At 55.1% G+C, this 16,046-nt stretch overlaps 1 protein-coding gene across 5 annotated transcripts; it reads left to right on the top strand.

Moving 5' to 3' along the window:
• The first annotated feature begins 308 nt into the window (after positions 1 to 308).
• On the top strand, positions 309 to 15,950 carry ROBO4 (roundabout guidance receptor 4). Of its 5 annotated transcripts, none has more exons than XM_060104959.1 (19): positions 309 to 324; positions 1,975 to 2,216; positions 2,562 to 2,891; positions 3,078 to 3,235; positions 3,430 to 3,550; positions 3,831 to 3,958; positions 4,055 to 4,283; positions 4,525 to 4,637; positions 5,373 to 5,541; positions 5,695 to 5,880; positions 6,009 to 6,051; positions 7,924 to 8,060; positions 8,183 to 8,446; positions 12,415 to 12,522; positions 12,793 to 12,838; positions 13,099 to 13,221; positions 13,378 to 13,736; positions 14,930 to 15,136; positions 15,283 to 15,950. In XM_060104959.1, exons 2-19 carry the CDS (start codon positions 2,147 to 2,149, stop codon positions 15,291 to 15,293), a joined length of 2,802 nt encoding a protein of 933 aa, XP_059960942.1. In that variant the 5' UTR covers positions 309 to 324; positions 1,975 to 2,146; the 3' UTR covers positions 15,294 to 15,950. The 5 variants fall into 5 exon arrangements, with proteins under 5 accessions (XP_059960942.1, XP_059960940.1, XP_059960941.1 ...); XM_060104957.1 differs by having other exon boundaries at positions 12,976 to 13,221; XM_060104958.1 differs by having other exon boundaries at positions 12,700 to 12,838.
• Positions 15,951 to 16,046: the final 96 nt, after the last annotated feature.

The raw sequence follows: 16,046 nt of genomic DNA, 5'->3' as shown, positions 1-16,046 counted from the left end.
GTAACTGTGGGGCGAGGGCTCCGCCCCAGCTGCTGCAGCCTCCAGGCTCCATTCCTGCAGTACAGCACTGGCGCCTCTCCTCGCTGAGTCACCTGCCCGTTCCAACTCATCTGAGGACAGCGCTAGTCATGAATCTGAATTCCTTTGAGACTTGCCCTCTTATCCCCCAAAGGAAATTTATACCATCTTTCTGGATTATAGAGATTTGAGTCAAATCAAGCTGCCATCAAATAATTAGCAGAGAACTTGTTTAGTCTCCCCAAGTCCAATGTATAAGCAGAAGAGACTAAAGAGGACTGCTAACAGCGACATTCCTGGGAGCAGGTAGTCACTGGGTCAGACAGGCCTGGGGGGCTCTGGACCTGGGAAATCCCAAATTGGCTAGATGTGCAGTAAATCCGTCTGTCCCACCACACCCTTTCTTGTTCATCCTTGGCTGACTTCAGGGTCCATGTGAATACCTCCTTCTTCCCTCTGTCCCCACAGATCCCTGACCCCATAAATTCTACTCCGCTATGCCTGGCACACATACGCCCAGGCACGCGCCATGGAGTCTGTCACTGCTCTTAGTTTCTCCACTTCTGAAATACCAAGCTCTATTCTCTGACCCCAATTCCTATTCTTCCAGCTCTGTCACTCTGTTACTTTAACTCAATTTTTTACCCCTTGGAAATGCCCAGTTTGGAGAGATCACAGTGTTCTCTTGCTCTAACTGTCTTAATCAGTCTTGGCCTGCATTTGAGGGGAAAGAGAAGAAGGAGTGAAGGAGGTCTTCCTCTTGATAGGCTGTGAGGGCCGTGGCTGCAGCTGGCACTGACTGAGGCCAGGCTGAGAAGGGGGAGGAAGGGAGGGAGTCGGCTGGGTTAGGGGCCCCACAAAGGAGCTGGCCAGGAACAATGGGGAACAAAGGCTGGACATTCTTCCGCTGAGCCTCCAGAGCCTGGCCTTGGCCTTCCGGGAACAGTTCCAGGAAATGTCTGAGATTCCAGATTTGGAAGGAAGAGACCTGTAAACAGGAGCTGGGCTCTGAGAGGGGAGAGCAGCATCTCTCTAGGCAGCGGGTGGGGAGCAGCGGGGTGAGCACTGACATTGCAGGCTCACAAGCGGAAAGGTATGTAATGCAGAACGCTGGGAGACGCCAAGGCAGGACCTGAATGTGTCCTGTCTGCTATAGACACGAGGTTTCAGGGCTGGAAAAATTCTTAAAGGTCATGTACTCCAACCACCTTTCCAGGGCCTGAAAAATATCCCTGCCGAGGATGCTCAAATAGTTTCAATGATGGGATGTGCATAAAAATAAATATATCACAATATTGGCTAAGCTTTACTGATCACTTACAATGCATTAGGCACTGTACTAGGTGATTTTAGGCTTTATCTCCTCTCACTCTTACTCCAGCTCTCAAGGTAGGAACTATTATTATTATTATTATTCTCACTTTACAAATAAGGAAACTGACTTTCAGGGGTTAAGTCACTTGCCCGAGGTCTCCCAGAAGCTTATCTCATCTGTCTCTGGGCTGACTAGGCGCACAGAGCAGACATCTCCCAGACTGTCCAAGAGCCTGTGATCTTCCCTGTCTTCTGACCTACCACCCTGAGCTCTCCCGGAAAATGGGCCGGGGCATGACAAGACACTCTTGCTCCCCGCACTTGGCTTCCAGGGCCTGCTTTCCTCTACCCTCAGCTTCAGAATGCTGTGCCCTGAGATTCCACTTCTGGGTTTTCATGCCACTCTAGCAGGGGGTCGCTTGGAAGCCAAAGGATTGGGATTGAGATTCAAGGGTCCAACGGAGGCTTGGGATAAAGGATCAAAACAGTGGTTGAAGTTATGGTTAGGCTGAGGATTACTTCTAAGAAATCCTAGACTAGATCACAAGATAAACCCTAGGGCTGGGCTTGGAGTCAGAGGTTATGACTAAAGGATCAGGGTCAGAGACTTTCTCTCCTCTGGTCTCCTCCCAATTCTCCAAGGCACTGAGGGCCAGGCAGGAAGCATCGGTTTCCTCAAAGCCGCTTCCCTCCTGGGGCAGAGTCTCAGTCACAAACAACCAGCACCGCCGCGCCCGCCCCTCCTTCCCTCCGCTGTGAGCTCAGAGCAGTAGGACAAAGTGCTACAGACAAGGACAGAGGCCTGAGGGCAGCCATGGGCTCTCGAGGAGGAGGCCTCCCTGGGGCCCGTCAGCCCCTGCCTCTCCTGCTTCTGCTCGTCACAGGTGAGTGTGGTCCTCCCCACTCCTAGCCCACGCTCCGCTCCGTTGATCTGAGGCCTGGTCAAGGCAGGGAGGAGACCCCCTTGCTCCTTTGCTTCCCTTTTGCAGTGGGGGGTACCAGAGACGATGGTGAGGATGATGGTGATGGTGATGTTGAGTGTGAGACAGACAGAATGAGAGCTCCACCGGCCCTCACCTGGGTGCCACGCGCACACGCTGGCCTTCTCCCCTCCCAGCTAGCGTGTTATTTGGGAACTGATCTTCAGGCAAGAGGAGGAAGATGAGGCATGCAGGGATTTGGAGCCCTATTTGCAGTCAGACTGGGCTCCACCTCCTTTCCTCTCCCAGGAGGCATGGCTCAGGACTCCCCACCCCAGATCCTTGTCCACCCCGAGGACCAGCTGCTCCAGGGCCCTGGCCCGGCCAAGATGAGCTGCCAGGCCTCAGGCCAGCCACCTCCCACCATCCGCTGGCTGCTGAATGGGCATCCCCTGAGCATGGTGCCCCCAGACATTCACCACCTCCTACCTGACGGAACCCTCCTGCTGCTGCGGCCCCCTCCCCGGGGACGTGCCCACGATGACCAGGCCCTGTCCACGGACCTGGGTGTCTACACGTGTGAGGCCAGCAACCGGCTGGGCACGGCAGTCAGCCGGGGCGCTCGGCTGTCTGTGGCTGGTGAGCCCTGGGCAGGGAGACCTGGGTTGGGGGTGGTCCTAGATGGGAGACCGGGGAGGTGGGGCTCTGAAGAGTGAGCTCAAGGCAGTGGAAAGGTAGGTAATGCAGAATGCTGGGAGATGCCAAGGTGGGACCTGGATGTAGGGACTGGGTCCCGCCCTCTGCGACCCTCCCTCCTCCCCACAGTCCTTCGGGAAGATTTCCAGGTCCAGCCTCGGGACGCGGTGGCCACAGTGGGCGAGCAGGTGATTCTGCAGTGTGGGCCGCCCTGGGGCCACCCAGAGCCCACAGTCTCATGGTGGAAGGATGGGAAACCCCTGGCCCTGCAGCCAGGGCGGCACTCGGTGAGTGTAACCCCCTTCCCCACGCCTCACCCTGTCCTGGCCACAGCTGTGCACACCCAAGGGACTGACCCGCCCCCTGGCCCAACGTCCCCTGCAGAATTTGAGGAAGGGGAGGCGGTGAGGCCTTAGACTTCCCTCCGCACTCAGAGGCCCTCCCCTGCGGGGAGACTTCACAACGCACCTGGTCCTGACAGGTGTCCAGAGGTTCCCTGCTGATGACAAGAGCAGAGAAGAGTGACGCAGGGACCTACATGTGCGTGGCCACCAACAGTGCAGGCCGACGGGAGAGCCGGGCAGCCAGGGTGTCTGTCCAAGGTAAGGGGAGGGCGGTCAGGGCCAAGGTCGGGGGCTCCAGTTAGGGTGGTGTGGTCTGGTTTTGGCTGGGGTTAGGGGAGGTGGGAGCGGAACCCGGGATCAGGGTCAGAGCGGCGGGGACCCCGTGTAGGGGTGGTTCCCCTGTCCTAGAATAGAAATCGAAGTGCTCTCCACCTGGGCGAGCTGCAAGTTCTGGTTCCTCTGGGGCCGAGGGATGTTCCACCCCTCAATTCCTTCATTCTGGCCTATGGGCCCCATCCCAGCCCTGTGCTCCCCACAGAGCCCCAGGACCGCAAGGAGCCCCTGGAGCTTCTGGCTGTGCGCATTCAGCTGGAAAACGTGACCCTGCTGAACCCAGACCCTGCGAAGGGCACCAAGCCTGGTCCTGCTGTGTGGCTCAGCTGGAAGGTGAGGCCCAGGACCTGGGCTGGAGCCCGTCACAGCTCCAGAAAGGTCTGGTCACGAGAGCCCTGAGCCCTCCTCTCCCTCTGGGCTCTTTCCCAGGTGAGCGGCCCTGCTGCACCTGCTCAGTCCTACACGGCCCTGTTCAGGACCCAGGCTGCCCCCGGAGGCCAGGGAGCCCCGTGGGCAGAGGCCCTGCTGGCTGGCTGGCAGAGCGCAGAGCTTGAGGGCCTCCACTGGGGCCAAGACTACGAGTTCAAAGTGAGACCATCCTCCGGGCGGGCTCAAGGCCCCGACAGCAACGTGCTGCTCCTGAGGCTGCCTGAACAAGGTCAGGGACAGATGCCCCCCAAAACCCAACAATATACCCCCAGCCCCTTTTGGTCCCACTCTAGCGGGCAGATGGTGGGTCCCACCCCTGGGCTCCCTCCTGCCCTGGCTCAGCAAGCAGAGCTGAGAAAGGCTCTTAGTCTCATCAGTATGGCTCTGACCCTGTGTCCCATTCTAGCTCTTTTCCCTAGAGCCTTCTCCCTCAGCATCCCTTACAGCCTCTCTCCCTACCCCCTCCCCAGTGCCCAGTGCCCCTCCCCGGGAGGTGACCCTAAAACCTGGCAACGGCAGTGTCCTCGTGAGCTGGGTCCCACCACCTGCTGAAAACCACAATGGCGTCATCCGTGGCTACCAGGTACCCTGCACAAACTGACACACCCCTTCCTAGTGGTGCCAGGAGATACCTCTTCCTTGGTGTCCTGTAGACACTTGCTCTGGGCACTAAGAAATGGTACTTGGGCAGAGAAGCAAGGGAAACTTACTGTTGTTGGGCAAGGACCCTACTGTCTGCCAGACACTGCCGAGCACTTACTTACACTATCTCATTTCATCTCATAGTCCACCCTGGGTTATTGTCCCCAGTTTACGGACATGGAAAGTGAGGCTAAGGTCACAGGTGCGGGAAACAGAACAGGAATCAAACCAGGCCGTGTCTGACTCTCAGCTTCTAAGGCAGTGGTGTCAGAGGGTGGTTCCTGGACCAGCAACGTCAGCATCACCTGAGAACTTGTTAGAATGCAAATCCTTAGGTCCTTTGCCAGGCCTTGTGAATCAGAAAGTCGGGGATGGATCCGGCAATCTGGATTTTAACAAATCCTCCAAGTGATCCTGAAGCACGCTGACGTTTGTGAACCACGGGTCTAACGCCTATTTCAGCAGATTACTTTTGTCCCTCGTCTGTCGGTCTAGAGAGAAGTCTCTCCCACTCTGTGGGGGGAGGAGGAAATAGGACGTGTGGGTGCATGCGAGGGGCGTCCCCAGGTGAACGACAGGACAGGGTGGCTACACGCCCGGAGTCTGATCCTCAAGAGGAAGGGCTGAGCTGCTGGGATGGTGCCAGGGGGCGAGCTCCCCTCTGTTTGCGCCTCAGGTCTGGAGCCTGGGCAACACCTCGTTCCCCCCGGCCAACTGGACGGTGGCAGGCGAGCAGACCCGGCTGGAGATCGCCACCCGCATGCCAGGTTCCTACTGCGTACAAGTGGCCGCAGTCACTGGGGCTGGGGCTGGGAAGCCCAGCAGCCCTGTCTGCCTCCTTTTAGGTGAGGACAGTGCCCACCGGCCCCACCCAGACCCATTCAGGCCCCATCTCCGCCTTCCTCTCTCCCCGCTCTCGCTTCCGGCCCCTCCCCCTCGTCTGCCCCACCCTCACTGCCTCGGCCGCCCCCTCCCCCTGAGCTCAAATTCCCATACAGAGCAGGCCATGGAGCAAGCTGCCCAGGAACCCAGTGCGCATGGCTCGTGGACCCTGGAGCAGCTGAGGGCGGCCTTGAGGCGGCCAGAGGTCATTGCCAGCGGGGGTGTTGTGCTCTGGCTGCTGCTGCTGGGCACCGCCGTGTGCATCCACCGCCGGCGCCGAGCTGGGGTGCACCTGGGCCCAGGTGAGAAGGTGAAGTGGACTCCCAGGTGATCAGGCCTTCCCTGGGTCCAGCCAGAACGCTACAGGGGTTTAGACCGCTAGCCAGGTGCTGGAGACTCTGGGCTGACCCTTCCTCCTGCCCTCTCCCAGGTCTGTACAGACATACCAGTGAGGACGCCATCCTAAAACACAGGTGAGAGACAAAAGGGCCTGAGGCGAGGGAGGGGCAGGGGGGCCGAGGGACAGTGGAGCTGGGATGGAGAACGGGCCAGAGTACTAGTCTCCCCTCCTGCCAGGCAATTTGGCATCCAAGTACCTGAATTTCCCTTGAACTTCAAGTGAGAATTAATTTCTCTTTCATTAATGTTCCTATCACACCACTTGACAAGGTGAGTAAACTGAAGACTCATGACTCAAGTGACTGCCCAAGGCTACACAGCTAGTAGCTGCCTTCTGAATTCCTAATCCAGGGCTCTTGTTACCAAGCTCTCATTAATACTTACGGCACTCTCCTGCTGACTCATTCTGCTAGGTGGAGAATAACTAGCACAGGAGGACCAGTCTGATTTCTAATTTGCTCTGTACACTCAGCATCTACCTAGTAGTCCCTTTGGGTACAGGAAATCACCTACCCACGGAGGCATCTTTCCTTCCCAATAGTCCACCCACAGTTCCAGCAGAGGGCGCCCTTCCCTCGCGTGATGGATTCTTACTCCTTGCTCTCAGCAAGGGAGCCCGCCTGCAGGTACATCTGCTCCAAGCGCGTTTGGCTGCCAGAGCAAGTCTCCCATTATGAGACACGACACCAAAAAAGAAAACATCCTTTTTTCTCCTACTGGCTGAATTTTACACTAAATAACCATTTCATCTCTGCCCACCTTCTCCTGCTCTTTATCTCATTAGATCTCCTCTGGGAGATTTCACATTCCAGGTCTGCATCTTTCAACAGGAATTTATCAAGCACCTACTGTGTGTGAGATGCATCCAGCTCTACCATTTTGCTGTCCGTTGCTCGGCCCAGAGCAAGGTTCTGTGCTGGCTGGTGCTGTGCTCCTGCGTTGCTCTGTGCTCATTGGTCTTTCCCTTCCAGCTACCTCCTGGGCTTAGTCTGCTCTGCCCCGAACTTTCTCTGGCTCCCCTGGGGCTTCATCCCTTCTCTTTGAGGGAGATTCCACTCCGATCACTTTGTTGATTCATTCCTTTAGAACAGCTTCCATCTAGCAGAGACAGCCATGCAAGCATAAATGCAATCCAGAGTTGGGAGTGCAGAAACATGTACAAGTACAAGGAAGGGGCTGGGGGGAACTATGGGAGGAAGAAGATTTCACATTTACCCTGACAGTTAGACGGGGAAGGGCAAAGGGAACAGCAAGAAATAGCCTGTTGCATTCACAGGGAAAGACAAGCCTTTTGGTCTGGCTGGGGCATACTGTGTGGGATGGGTCAGAGCACAGACTGAGGAGCTGGAAGCCAGACCAAGGAGGGCCCTGTTAGCCACACTAGGCAGCTGGGCTCTGTCTTGGTAAATGGGAGCCACTGAATGTTTTAGGCAGAAAAGTGCTTTGGTCTGATCCCTGCCGCATGGTGTCCCATTCAAAGGGAACCAGGCTAGAGGGAGAGAAGCCAACATTCAGGTAGCAAACTCCTGCTCTGCTGGCTGAGTGATCTCACATTTCTTCATCTCAACTTACAGCATCAGCCTTGTAAGGAAGGCCTTACTGTTGCGATCTTACAGATGGAGAAACGGGGGCTTAGAGAGGCTAATAGACTGAGTGGCCCAGGGTTGCACAGCTAGGCTGCAGCGGATCTGGCTCCAGGTCTGTGTTCTTTCTGTCTCAGCCCATAGCTATCTCTCTTTGATACCTCCTAGCTCTGGGCAACTTGGACTTCCCCTGATCCCAGGATAAGAAAGCGGTGCTGAGTTTGGGACAGCAGATCAGAGACCTTAAGGAGGCTGTGAGGGGCTGAAAAGCAGTGAGAATAACACCCCACCCCTTCTGCTCCCCGCTGAGCTGGAGGTCTTGGCCAATCTTGTTCTCCCTCCACCCCACCCTCCATTGCCCAGGATGGATCACAGTGACTCCCCGTGGCTGGCAGACACTTGGCGCTCCACCTCTGGCTCTCGGGACCTCAGCAGCAGCAGCAGTCTCAGCAGCCGACTGGGAGTAGACCCCCGGGACCCACTAGACAGTCGTCGCTCCTGTGAGCATGTCCCGAGGGCGTGGGGTGGGCCTGGCAGTGGAGCAGGGGTCCCAGGGCTGGAGAAGGCGGGGGGCATGGGTGGGATGCGTTCACCATAATTCCTCCTGTCGTTTTTATTGCAGTGATCTCCTGGGATCCCCGAAGCCCCGGTGTGCCCCTGCTTCCCGACACCAGCACTTTTTATGGCTCCCTCATCAATGAGCTGCCTTCCAGCCCCCCAGCCCGGCCAAGTCCCCAGGCCCCAGCTGCCAGGCGGCTCACACCCCAGCTGGCCAGGCTCTCCAGTCCCTGGCCCAGTTCAGACAGCCTCTGCGGCCGCAGGGGCCTCTCTTCTCCGCGCTTGTCTCTGGCCCCTGCAGAGGCTTGGAAGGCCAAAAAAAAGCAGGGTAAGGATGGGAGGATGGACAGCCTGAATCGGGTGGTAGGGGGGACAGGAGAGAGCATGGGGTGGCCTCGACGCTGGGTGTGGGCCACACCCCACTCACAGCCTGTCCTGATGGACGCCTATCGCCACGCACCCAGCCCAGAGTGGGCTGGCCTTAGCTTTTCTTTACACCGTGCTCTTGCTTGAGTTTTGCCACACCAGTAGTGAGCCTTGTTTCTGCAGCCAGCTCAACTCAGCAAACATTTAATAAGCACCACTGTATGCCAGACGGGGGACACAGAGACATAATCCTTGCTCTCTACGAGCTCAAAGTCTAATGAAAGTGCCTGACCAGTGCACAGATAATTCTAGAACCTGGAGGGGTGTAACCAGTGCTAGCCCGAAGCCTCAGGCATTCGTGATCTCTCTACTACGCACTGTGTCCATATGTACTATGTACATGCACGATATATGGGTCTGCCCAGGTACCCACCTCCAACTGGCTTCCCAGAGAATGAGCATTTCCTTTCTGTCCAGATTTTTCTCCTGACTTCCGGCTACCTGCTTTGACTTTCTAGAGAGAAATAATTATAATCTCTGTTTCTTTAGCAACTGCTCTATGTGAGGTGCTTTACTTATATTTGTTATTTCATTTAATCCTCACAACATATCAGCTAGGTGCTATTTCTCTAATTTTACAAGATTGGGAAAGAGGATCAGAATTGGGTAACTTGTTCAAAACTCCATGTCCATAAGCTGCAGATCTCACATTTGAAACCAGAATGGTCTGCTTCCAAAGGCTGCTCTGGGTCTCGCTGGGAGTGCCCTTGGGAAGTTCCGTTCTCTCGCTGACTCTTCTCTCCTGTTTCTGAATATTGTCTGCACTCTGCTGTCTTCCTGAGCCTGCTGTACTGATTAGTAAGATTTACAAATGTTCAACATCTAGCCAGTTTTGTTAAGTGGATATAATCCAACTTCTATTAAGACAAAGATGGATTCAGAATAATTAAGAACTTGTCCAATATCCAGAATTTTATGACTCAATATTAGCTGGCATCCTTTCCAGGTTTGCCTCAGAGCTATTGCATTAGAAATCATCTGTGATAATGAAATACCAGCTAAAAAGAGGTTACAGAAGTCTCATTTAAAAACGAGCTTCTCCATGGATAACTACACTAATTTGAATATAATGTATACCCTGTCTGAGAACATTAACACTACCCCACAAAAGGTGAGCGATTTTCTACACTCAATTCTTAAGAAGGTTCCGATTCTGAGATGAAGCTTCCTAACCTCACTCAGAGATTTAGGTCCTCGCTGCACCCCTTTTCTCCTCACCCGGCCCCACCCCCCCCCACTGCCCAGGATGGGCTGAGAACAGTGACTCCCCTGGGCTGGTGGACACTTGGCCTACCTCTGGCTCTTTGCACCAGCAGCAAGATCTCAGAGGCACGGAGCTCCTCTACTGCTGTCAGCTAGTCCGAAAGACTGCTGATTCCTTGTCTTCTAAAACTGGCAGGCTCTCTCAGTGGCCTCTACCCCCTTGACTTGCTTATTCTTTTTTCTTTTCTTTTCTTTTCTTTTTTAATAAATCTATGTATTTATTTGTGGCTGCATTGGGTCTTCGTTGCTGCGCCCAGGCTTTCTCTAGTTGCAGCAAGCGGGGGTTACTCTTCGTGGCGGTGCACGGGCTTCTCATTGCGGTGGCTTCTCTTGTCGCAGAGCATGAGCTCTAGGCGCGCGGGCTTCAGTAGTTGTGGCACGCGGGCTCAGTAGTTGTGACTCACGGGCTCTAGAGCGCAGGCTAAGTTGTTGTGACACACAGGCTTAGTTGCTCCACGACATGTGGGATCTTCCTGGACCAGGGATCGAACCCGTGTGCCCTGCACTGGCAGGCGGATGCTCAACCACTGTGCCACCTGGGAAGCCCCCTTTTTCTTATTATCTGACCTTAGTTGGGTTTTTTCCTCTGTGACTAATAGTCTCACAACTGCCGTCTCCCATGTCTAATCCATTATATCTTATTCTCAGTTCACTTTGCTGGTACATATCATCAATACATTGAATAGCCTCATTAAATAATTAATTCAAACAAATATTTATCGCAATTCAGGTGTGCCCAACAAGATTCCACCTAACCCTGATAACATGTTTACTGTATAGTTTAATTCAAATAATATTGAAACTAAATTCAAGTAATTCCAAGCAAGGTGGAAGGAGGGGGGTTTTTGTTACCAGAATCCTTTAGAGGAAATGATAGGAGCAGGGATGAGTATGGCCTTTTTCCTTCCCTTTCCACACAACCCAACATAAACAACAGGTGCCCCCATTTCTGAGCTTAGTCAAGAAGCCAGGCACAAGAAAAGACAAAGGTGATGAGAGCAGGGTTGGAGCACCCAAAATTGCCCTCCAGGACTCCTTGGGTCATATGACAATTAAAGGAAATGAGTAAAAACCAAACCAGCCAAACTGGAAAAGGAAACTTTGATGGAGGAAGTCTAGCCATTGTGTGGCTTTTCATCCTAGTGGCTCAGAAGGTCTGGCTACTGTACATGGATTCCTAGGGTCCAGATGGATTCTTTTTTTTTTTTTTTTTTTTGCGGTACGCGGGCCTCTCACTGCTGTGGCCTCTCCCCGTTGCGGAGCACAGGCTCCGGACGCGCAGGCTCAGCGGCCATGGCTCATGGGCCCAGCCGCTCCGCGGCATGTGGGATCCTCCCGGACCAGGGCACGAACCCGTGTCCCCTGCATCGGCAGGCGGACTCTCAACCACTGCGCCACCAGGGAAGCCCCAGATGGATTCTTGATGAATGCCTTGTCCCTGCTTTGAACCTGTCCCAGATCTTTGAAATCAGACTGACTAGACAGCTCTGTTTGAGAGTCCTGCCTGGTCTCCGGTCCCCTTTCCTAACTGGGCTTCTGATCATGTGACACTAACCTGAAGGCTGTTTCTTTTCTCCTTTGCTTGATGTTCTCCTGTCCCTGGTCTTGGGAAAATCCTTTTCCCTTTATTATTCTGCTCCTCTCTGGTTTAAACTGAGATCCATTTTGGTTTTGGCCCGACCAAGTCATTGCACACGGCCAGGTCTTCTGTATTGTCACAGTTCACTCAGAGCCCTGTCTCCTAAGTGGCCACATGGGCCTGATGATAGCTGCCATCTTGTACATGATTCTTCTCACCTTGTGTTTAAACCTGCATCTCTGATATCATCCATCCATTCACTCATTCATTCAACACGTACTGAATATCCATGGGCAGGGCATTGCCTTCCTGGATGAGACCAACACATCTTCCTATTTTAAAGTTCCTCTTCCCATCAGCTGACTCTCTCCCTTCACACCTGACATGGTCTGGAGCTCCCTGGTTTTGTCTTCCTCATTCAGTTCAACTTGACAGCCCAACCCATCTCTCCAAGTGAGAGACACTTGGGTTTATCAGGGCAAGACTATCCAGAGCCATGTGAGATATTTGCAATGTGAGAAGTGGAAATTAACAGATTCTCTCCAAGAAAAGAAGGAGTATTTGCCTTCACGGAGCCAAAATTCATGAGAGTAGGTAGCAATGTGAGGGTATAGAGATGAGGAAATTGGAATGTGTACAGTAAAGAGAAATAAAGATGTTTTTTTAATATATCTATTAGGTGCCGGGAACTTTCCAATCTGTTTTTAGTTAACTGGCCAAACCATGCTTTGCAGTAGTTGTTTACAAATGAAACTCAGGAAGGCTCAGGAAGGTTAATGGATTTACCTGAGGTCACACAACTAATACGTGGCTGAGCCAGGCTATGAGTGCAGGTGTTTTGACTCCAAGCTTAGTGCTCCTTCCATTATATCACAGCTGCCTGGATGGAGACAGGTTCTTCCCTCTTCCCTCTGGGTTCAAGAACCCTAAAGCTTAACTGGATGACCAGGCTGAAGATAGAGCCTGTGGTTGAGGTCTGCAAGGCACACCCAGGCTTGGCCTCCAGCCACCGACTCTTTGCTTTGCAGAGCTGCACCAGGCCAACAGCTCCCCGCTGCTCCGGGCCAGCCACCCTGTGGAGCTCTGGGCCTGTGAGTTGGGCAACAGAGGCTCCAAGAACCTTTCGCAAAGCCCAGGTGAGAGGAGGGCGCTGCGAGGCAGGTGAGGGGCTGAGGCAGGGTGTGGGGCTTCTCCTGTCCCTGCGGAGGCTGGCTGGGTGCGGACAGGACTCTGAGGGGCTGGATAGACAGGCAAACTGGGGCCCGGGGCTGACGGGGGTTCTGCTATCTCACGCCCAGCCTGTCGTTCCCCAGGAGCTGTGCCCTGGGCCCTGGTTGCCTGCCGGGCCCTGGGACCACAGCTCCTCGGCTCCCCCAGTGAGCTGGTGACTCACCCTCTCCCCGCAGCACCCCTCCCTCCTCGTGGACCCCCCACTCAGAGTCAACAGACCCAGTAAGAGGGCATGGGGTCAGGACGCAGGGTGGGGCACTGGGGGTGTGGGGTGTTTGCTGAGCGTAGACGGGGCTGGGGGAGGGGTGGCAGGGGCCAGGAGCACGGCACTAACCATCCTGCCATCTTACCCCAATCAGGCACTCGGTGGAGCCCCAAGCCCCCTCCTGCCCCCCACTGCCAGCAGCCCCCGTCCCCGCCTTTATCCCCTCCGGCCCCCCCAGCCCCTCCAGTCCCCAGGCCTCTTCCCTCTCTGGTCCCAGCCCAGCATCCAGTCGCCTGTCCAGCTCATCACTGTCGTCCCTGGAGGAGGATCAGGACAGTGTGCTGACCCCTGAGGAGGTGGCCCTGTGCCTGGAGCTCAGTGAGGGTGAGGAGACCCCCAGGTGAGTGGCCAGTGGGGGACCAGAGGATACAGATAGGAGCGCGAGACAGGAGTATGCCTCCGTCTGCAGCCTCCACTCCTCAACGGGGCTGTTTCTGCCACTCCACGCCCCACCCCCCGCTGACCGCGTCCCATCCCCCGTTTCGCCTCTTCCTAGGAACAGTGTCTCTCCAATACCAAGGGCTCCTTCACCCCCCATCACCTATGGCTACATCAGCGTCCCGACGGCCTCGGAGCTAGCGGATGTGGGCAGGCCTGGAGCGGGGGTGGGGTCCGAGATGAGGGGCTTGCTGTGCCCACCTCGGCCCTGCCCCACACCCACCCCCAGCGAGGGCTCCTTGGCCAACGGCTGGGGCTCAGCCTCTGAGGACAACGCCCCCAGCGCCAGGGCCAGCCTGGTCAGCTCCTCCGACGGCTCCTTCCTCGCCGATGCCCACTTCGCCCGGGCCCTGGCCGTGGCTGCGGACAGCTTTGGCTTTGGTCTGGAGCCCAGGGAGGCAGACTGCGTCTTCACAGGTATGTGAGATCACTGTCTTACTCCTCATCCCCACCCCCTGGAGTGGACACAGCTTCTCCCCAACCAAGAGGCAAAGCATCCTAAGCATCGTCTTCGTCGTCGTCATCCCTAAAACAGCTAGTTTTTTTTGTTTTGTTTTGTTTTTTGCGGTACGCGGGCCTCTCACTGTTGTGGCCTCTCCGGTTGCGGAGCACAGGCTCCGGGCGCGCAGGCTCAGTAGCCATGGCTCACAGGCCCAGCCGCTCCGGGGCATGTGGGATCTTCCCGGACCGGGGCACGAACCCGCGTCCCCTGCATCGGCAGGCGGACTCTCAACCACTGCGCCACCAGGGAAGCCCAAACAGCTAGTTTTTATTGAGGGATGACTATGTCCCAGGCACTGTGACAAGTGCTTTACATACACTCAACATTAACAGCAACTCTCTGAAGAATATTCTTTGTCATTCTTTTCCAAATGAAGAAACTGTAAGTCCAACAGCTTTATTAGCTTGCTCAAGGTCACCTACCAGAACAAGGATAAATTGTTCAAGTTACAATCCCAGAGGCAGCCAATTGTACAGTCCATTCTGCTACCTCCAGGACCCTCTTACTAGATGTGGGTCTCCAGGAAAGGTTGCTCCCCAGCCCAGTGACTCAGATTCGTCCCCACTGTGGGAAGTTCTGTTTTCTCGCATGCGTCCCCCTGTGCTTTCAAGGCCTTCTTCCTGTCCTGTGTGTGGCAGGGTGGGAAGTGACTGGGCTGCCTGTTTCATGTGTCTAGCAGGTGGGACCATCATCCCCAAGTCAACGGAAAGTAGTCAGGGCTCCCCATGGCCCTTTGGAGTGACCTTCCTCAGACACTCTATTAGATCCCCTAGACCCATCTTACGAACCCTAACTCTACATTTTGCACCCCCAAAAAAGCAGTCAGGCTTGTGGCAGATAGGAGAGCAAGGATTACCTAGGACAGAAGGCCAGGGCTGGGCTAGGAGGAAAGAGTTCAAGCTGTTCTCTCTGAAGAAACCAACGGACATCTTCCTTTTCCTGGGGCGGAGGCTCCTGTGGATGTGGCCACTGGGGGTGATGGACCGAGCGGGGCTGGGTTATGTCTAGGGTTGGATGTATGCCTTAAGCAGCCCCAAGCTTTCTGCCCTAAACTGGTCCATAAGGGTGAAGGACAACCCTCCACAGATACCTCTACCCTCCCTGACAGATGCTTTGTCACCTCCCTCCCCCCGGGATGACCTCTTCCTGAACTCTGCCCTCTCCCTGCCCCCGTGGGAGTGGAGGTCAGACTGGTTGGAGGACATGGAGAAAAACCACACCCAGTGGCTGGGAAGGGGGCTGCCTCCCTGGCCCTCCACCTCTCGGATCTCGTCCCAGAGAAGTCAACTCAGCTGTCCTGCGCCCAAGGCCGGCGGTAAGTGTCTGTCTGGCTAGCTGATGTGGCGATCTTGACTGAAGGGGTTCTTGGCAGTGGGGTGGGGTCCAAGAGGGCACCTGGGGTCTGGCAGGAGAGCTAAGGAGCTGGGGGATAAATCCATCCTCCTTCAACTTCTCCTACAGACTCCTCGTGAACTTTTCCCGAGACGGCCAACAGGAGAATCAGAACCCTCTCCCCTGTCAGACATCAGCCTGGGCTGTGGACTGTGGGTCTTGACCTATGCTTCTCTGCAGTCGGGGTCCATCCCTCCCAGCCTCCAGAGTTCTCCGTCCCGGATTGTGAAAACAAATGAAAGCAAAACAAAATATGAACAAAGCGGACCTGGAGCCCCCGGGGTGGGGGGGAAATCATCTCCACCTGACTCCCAGCCCTTGCTTTTCCCTCTGCTTCATCCACGTCCACAGCCAGGTCATCTGGGCCTAAGAAGCAGCCCTAAATCCTGATCTCCCCACCCACTTGGATCACGGGAAGTGGAGGGGCCAAATGTCTGCCTGGAGGACAACAGTGGCTCATGGGAGAGGGCTGTGGAGGAAGGAGCTTCTCATCTCAGGGCCTCCCCTCTCTGCCTTTTCTGGACCATTCCTAACTCTCTCCCCAAACACACCACGAAGGGACATAAAGAGAGACTCCACTGAGGCAGTGAGGCCCTGTCTCAGCACCAAGACAAAGAGTTCAAGATGAGTCTAGGGAGGAAGATGAAGAGTGACGAACGTGGGACAAATACACCCTCCCCATACTGTTGTCACTATAAGCTTAAGGAATTTGATACCATAAAGCTACGATGACTTGAGTTCTATGAGGTCACTCTGTGGGCCACCATCATGAGATCTCTCGGTGGAGCACCATCCTGGGGAGGGCTCCTGGGTTAGAAAGGGATCAAGTGTTC

Source organism: Mesoplodon densirostris, chromosome 7 (assembly GCF_025265405.1).
Source record: "Mesoplodon densirostris isolate mMesDen1 chromosome 7, mMesDen1 primary haplotype, whole genome shotgun sequence".
In the NCBI taxonomy this organism is placed as follows: domain Eukaryota; kingdom Metazoa; phylum Chordata; class Mammalia; order Artiodactyla; family Ziphiidae; genus Mesoplodon; species Mesoplodon densirostris.
This window is presented reverse-complemented; position numbering and strand designations above follow the sequence as displayed.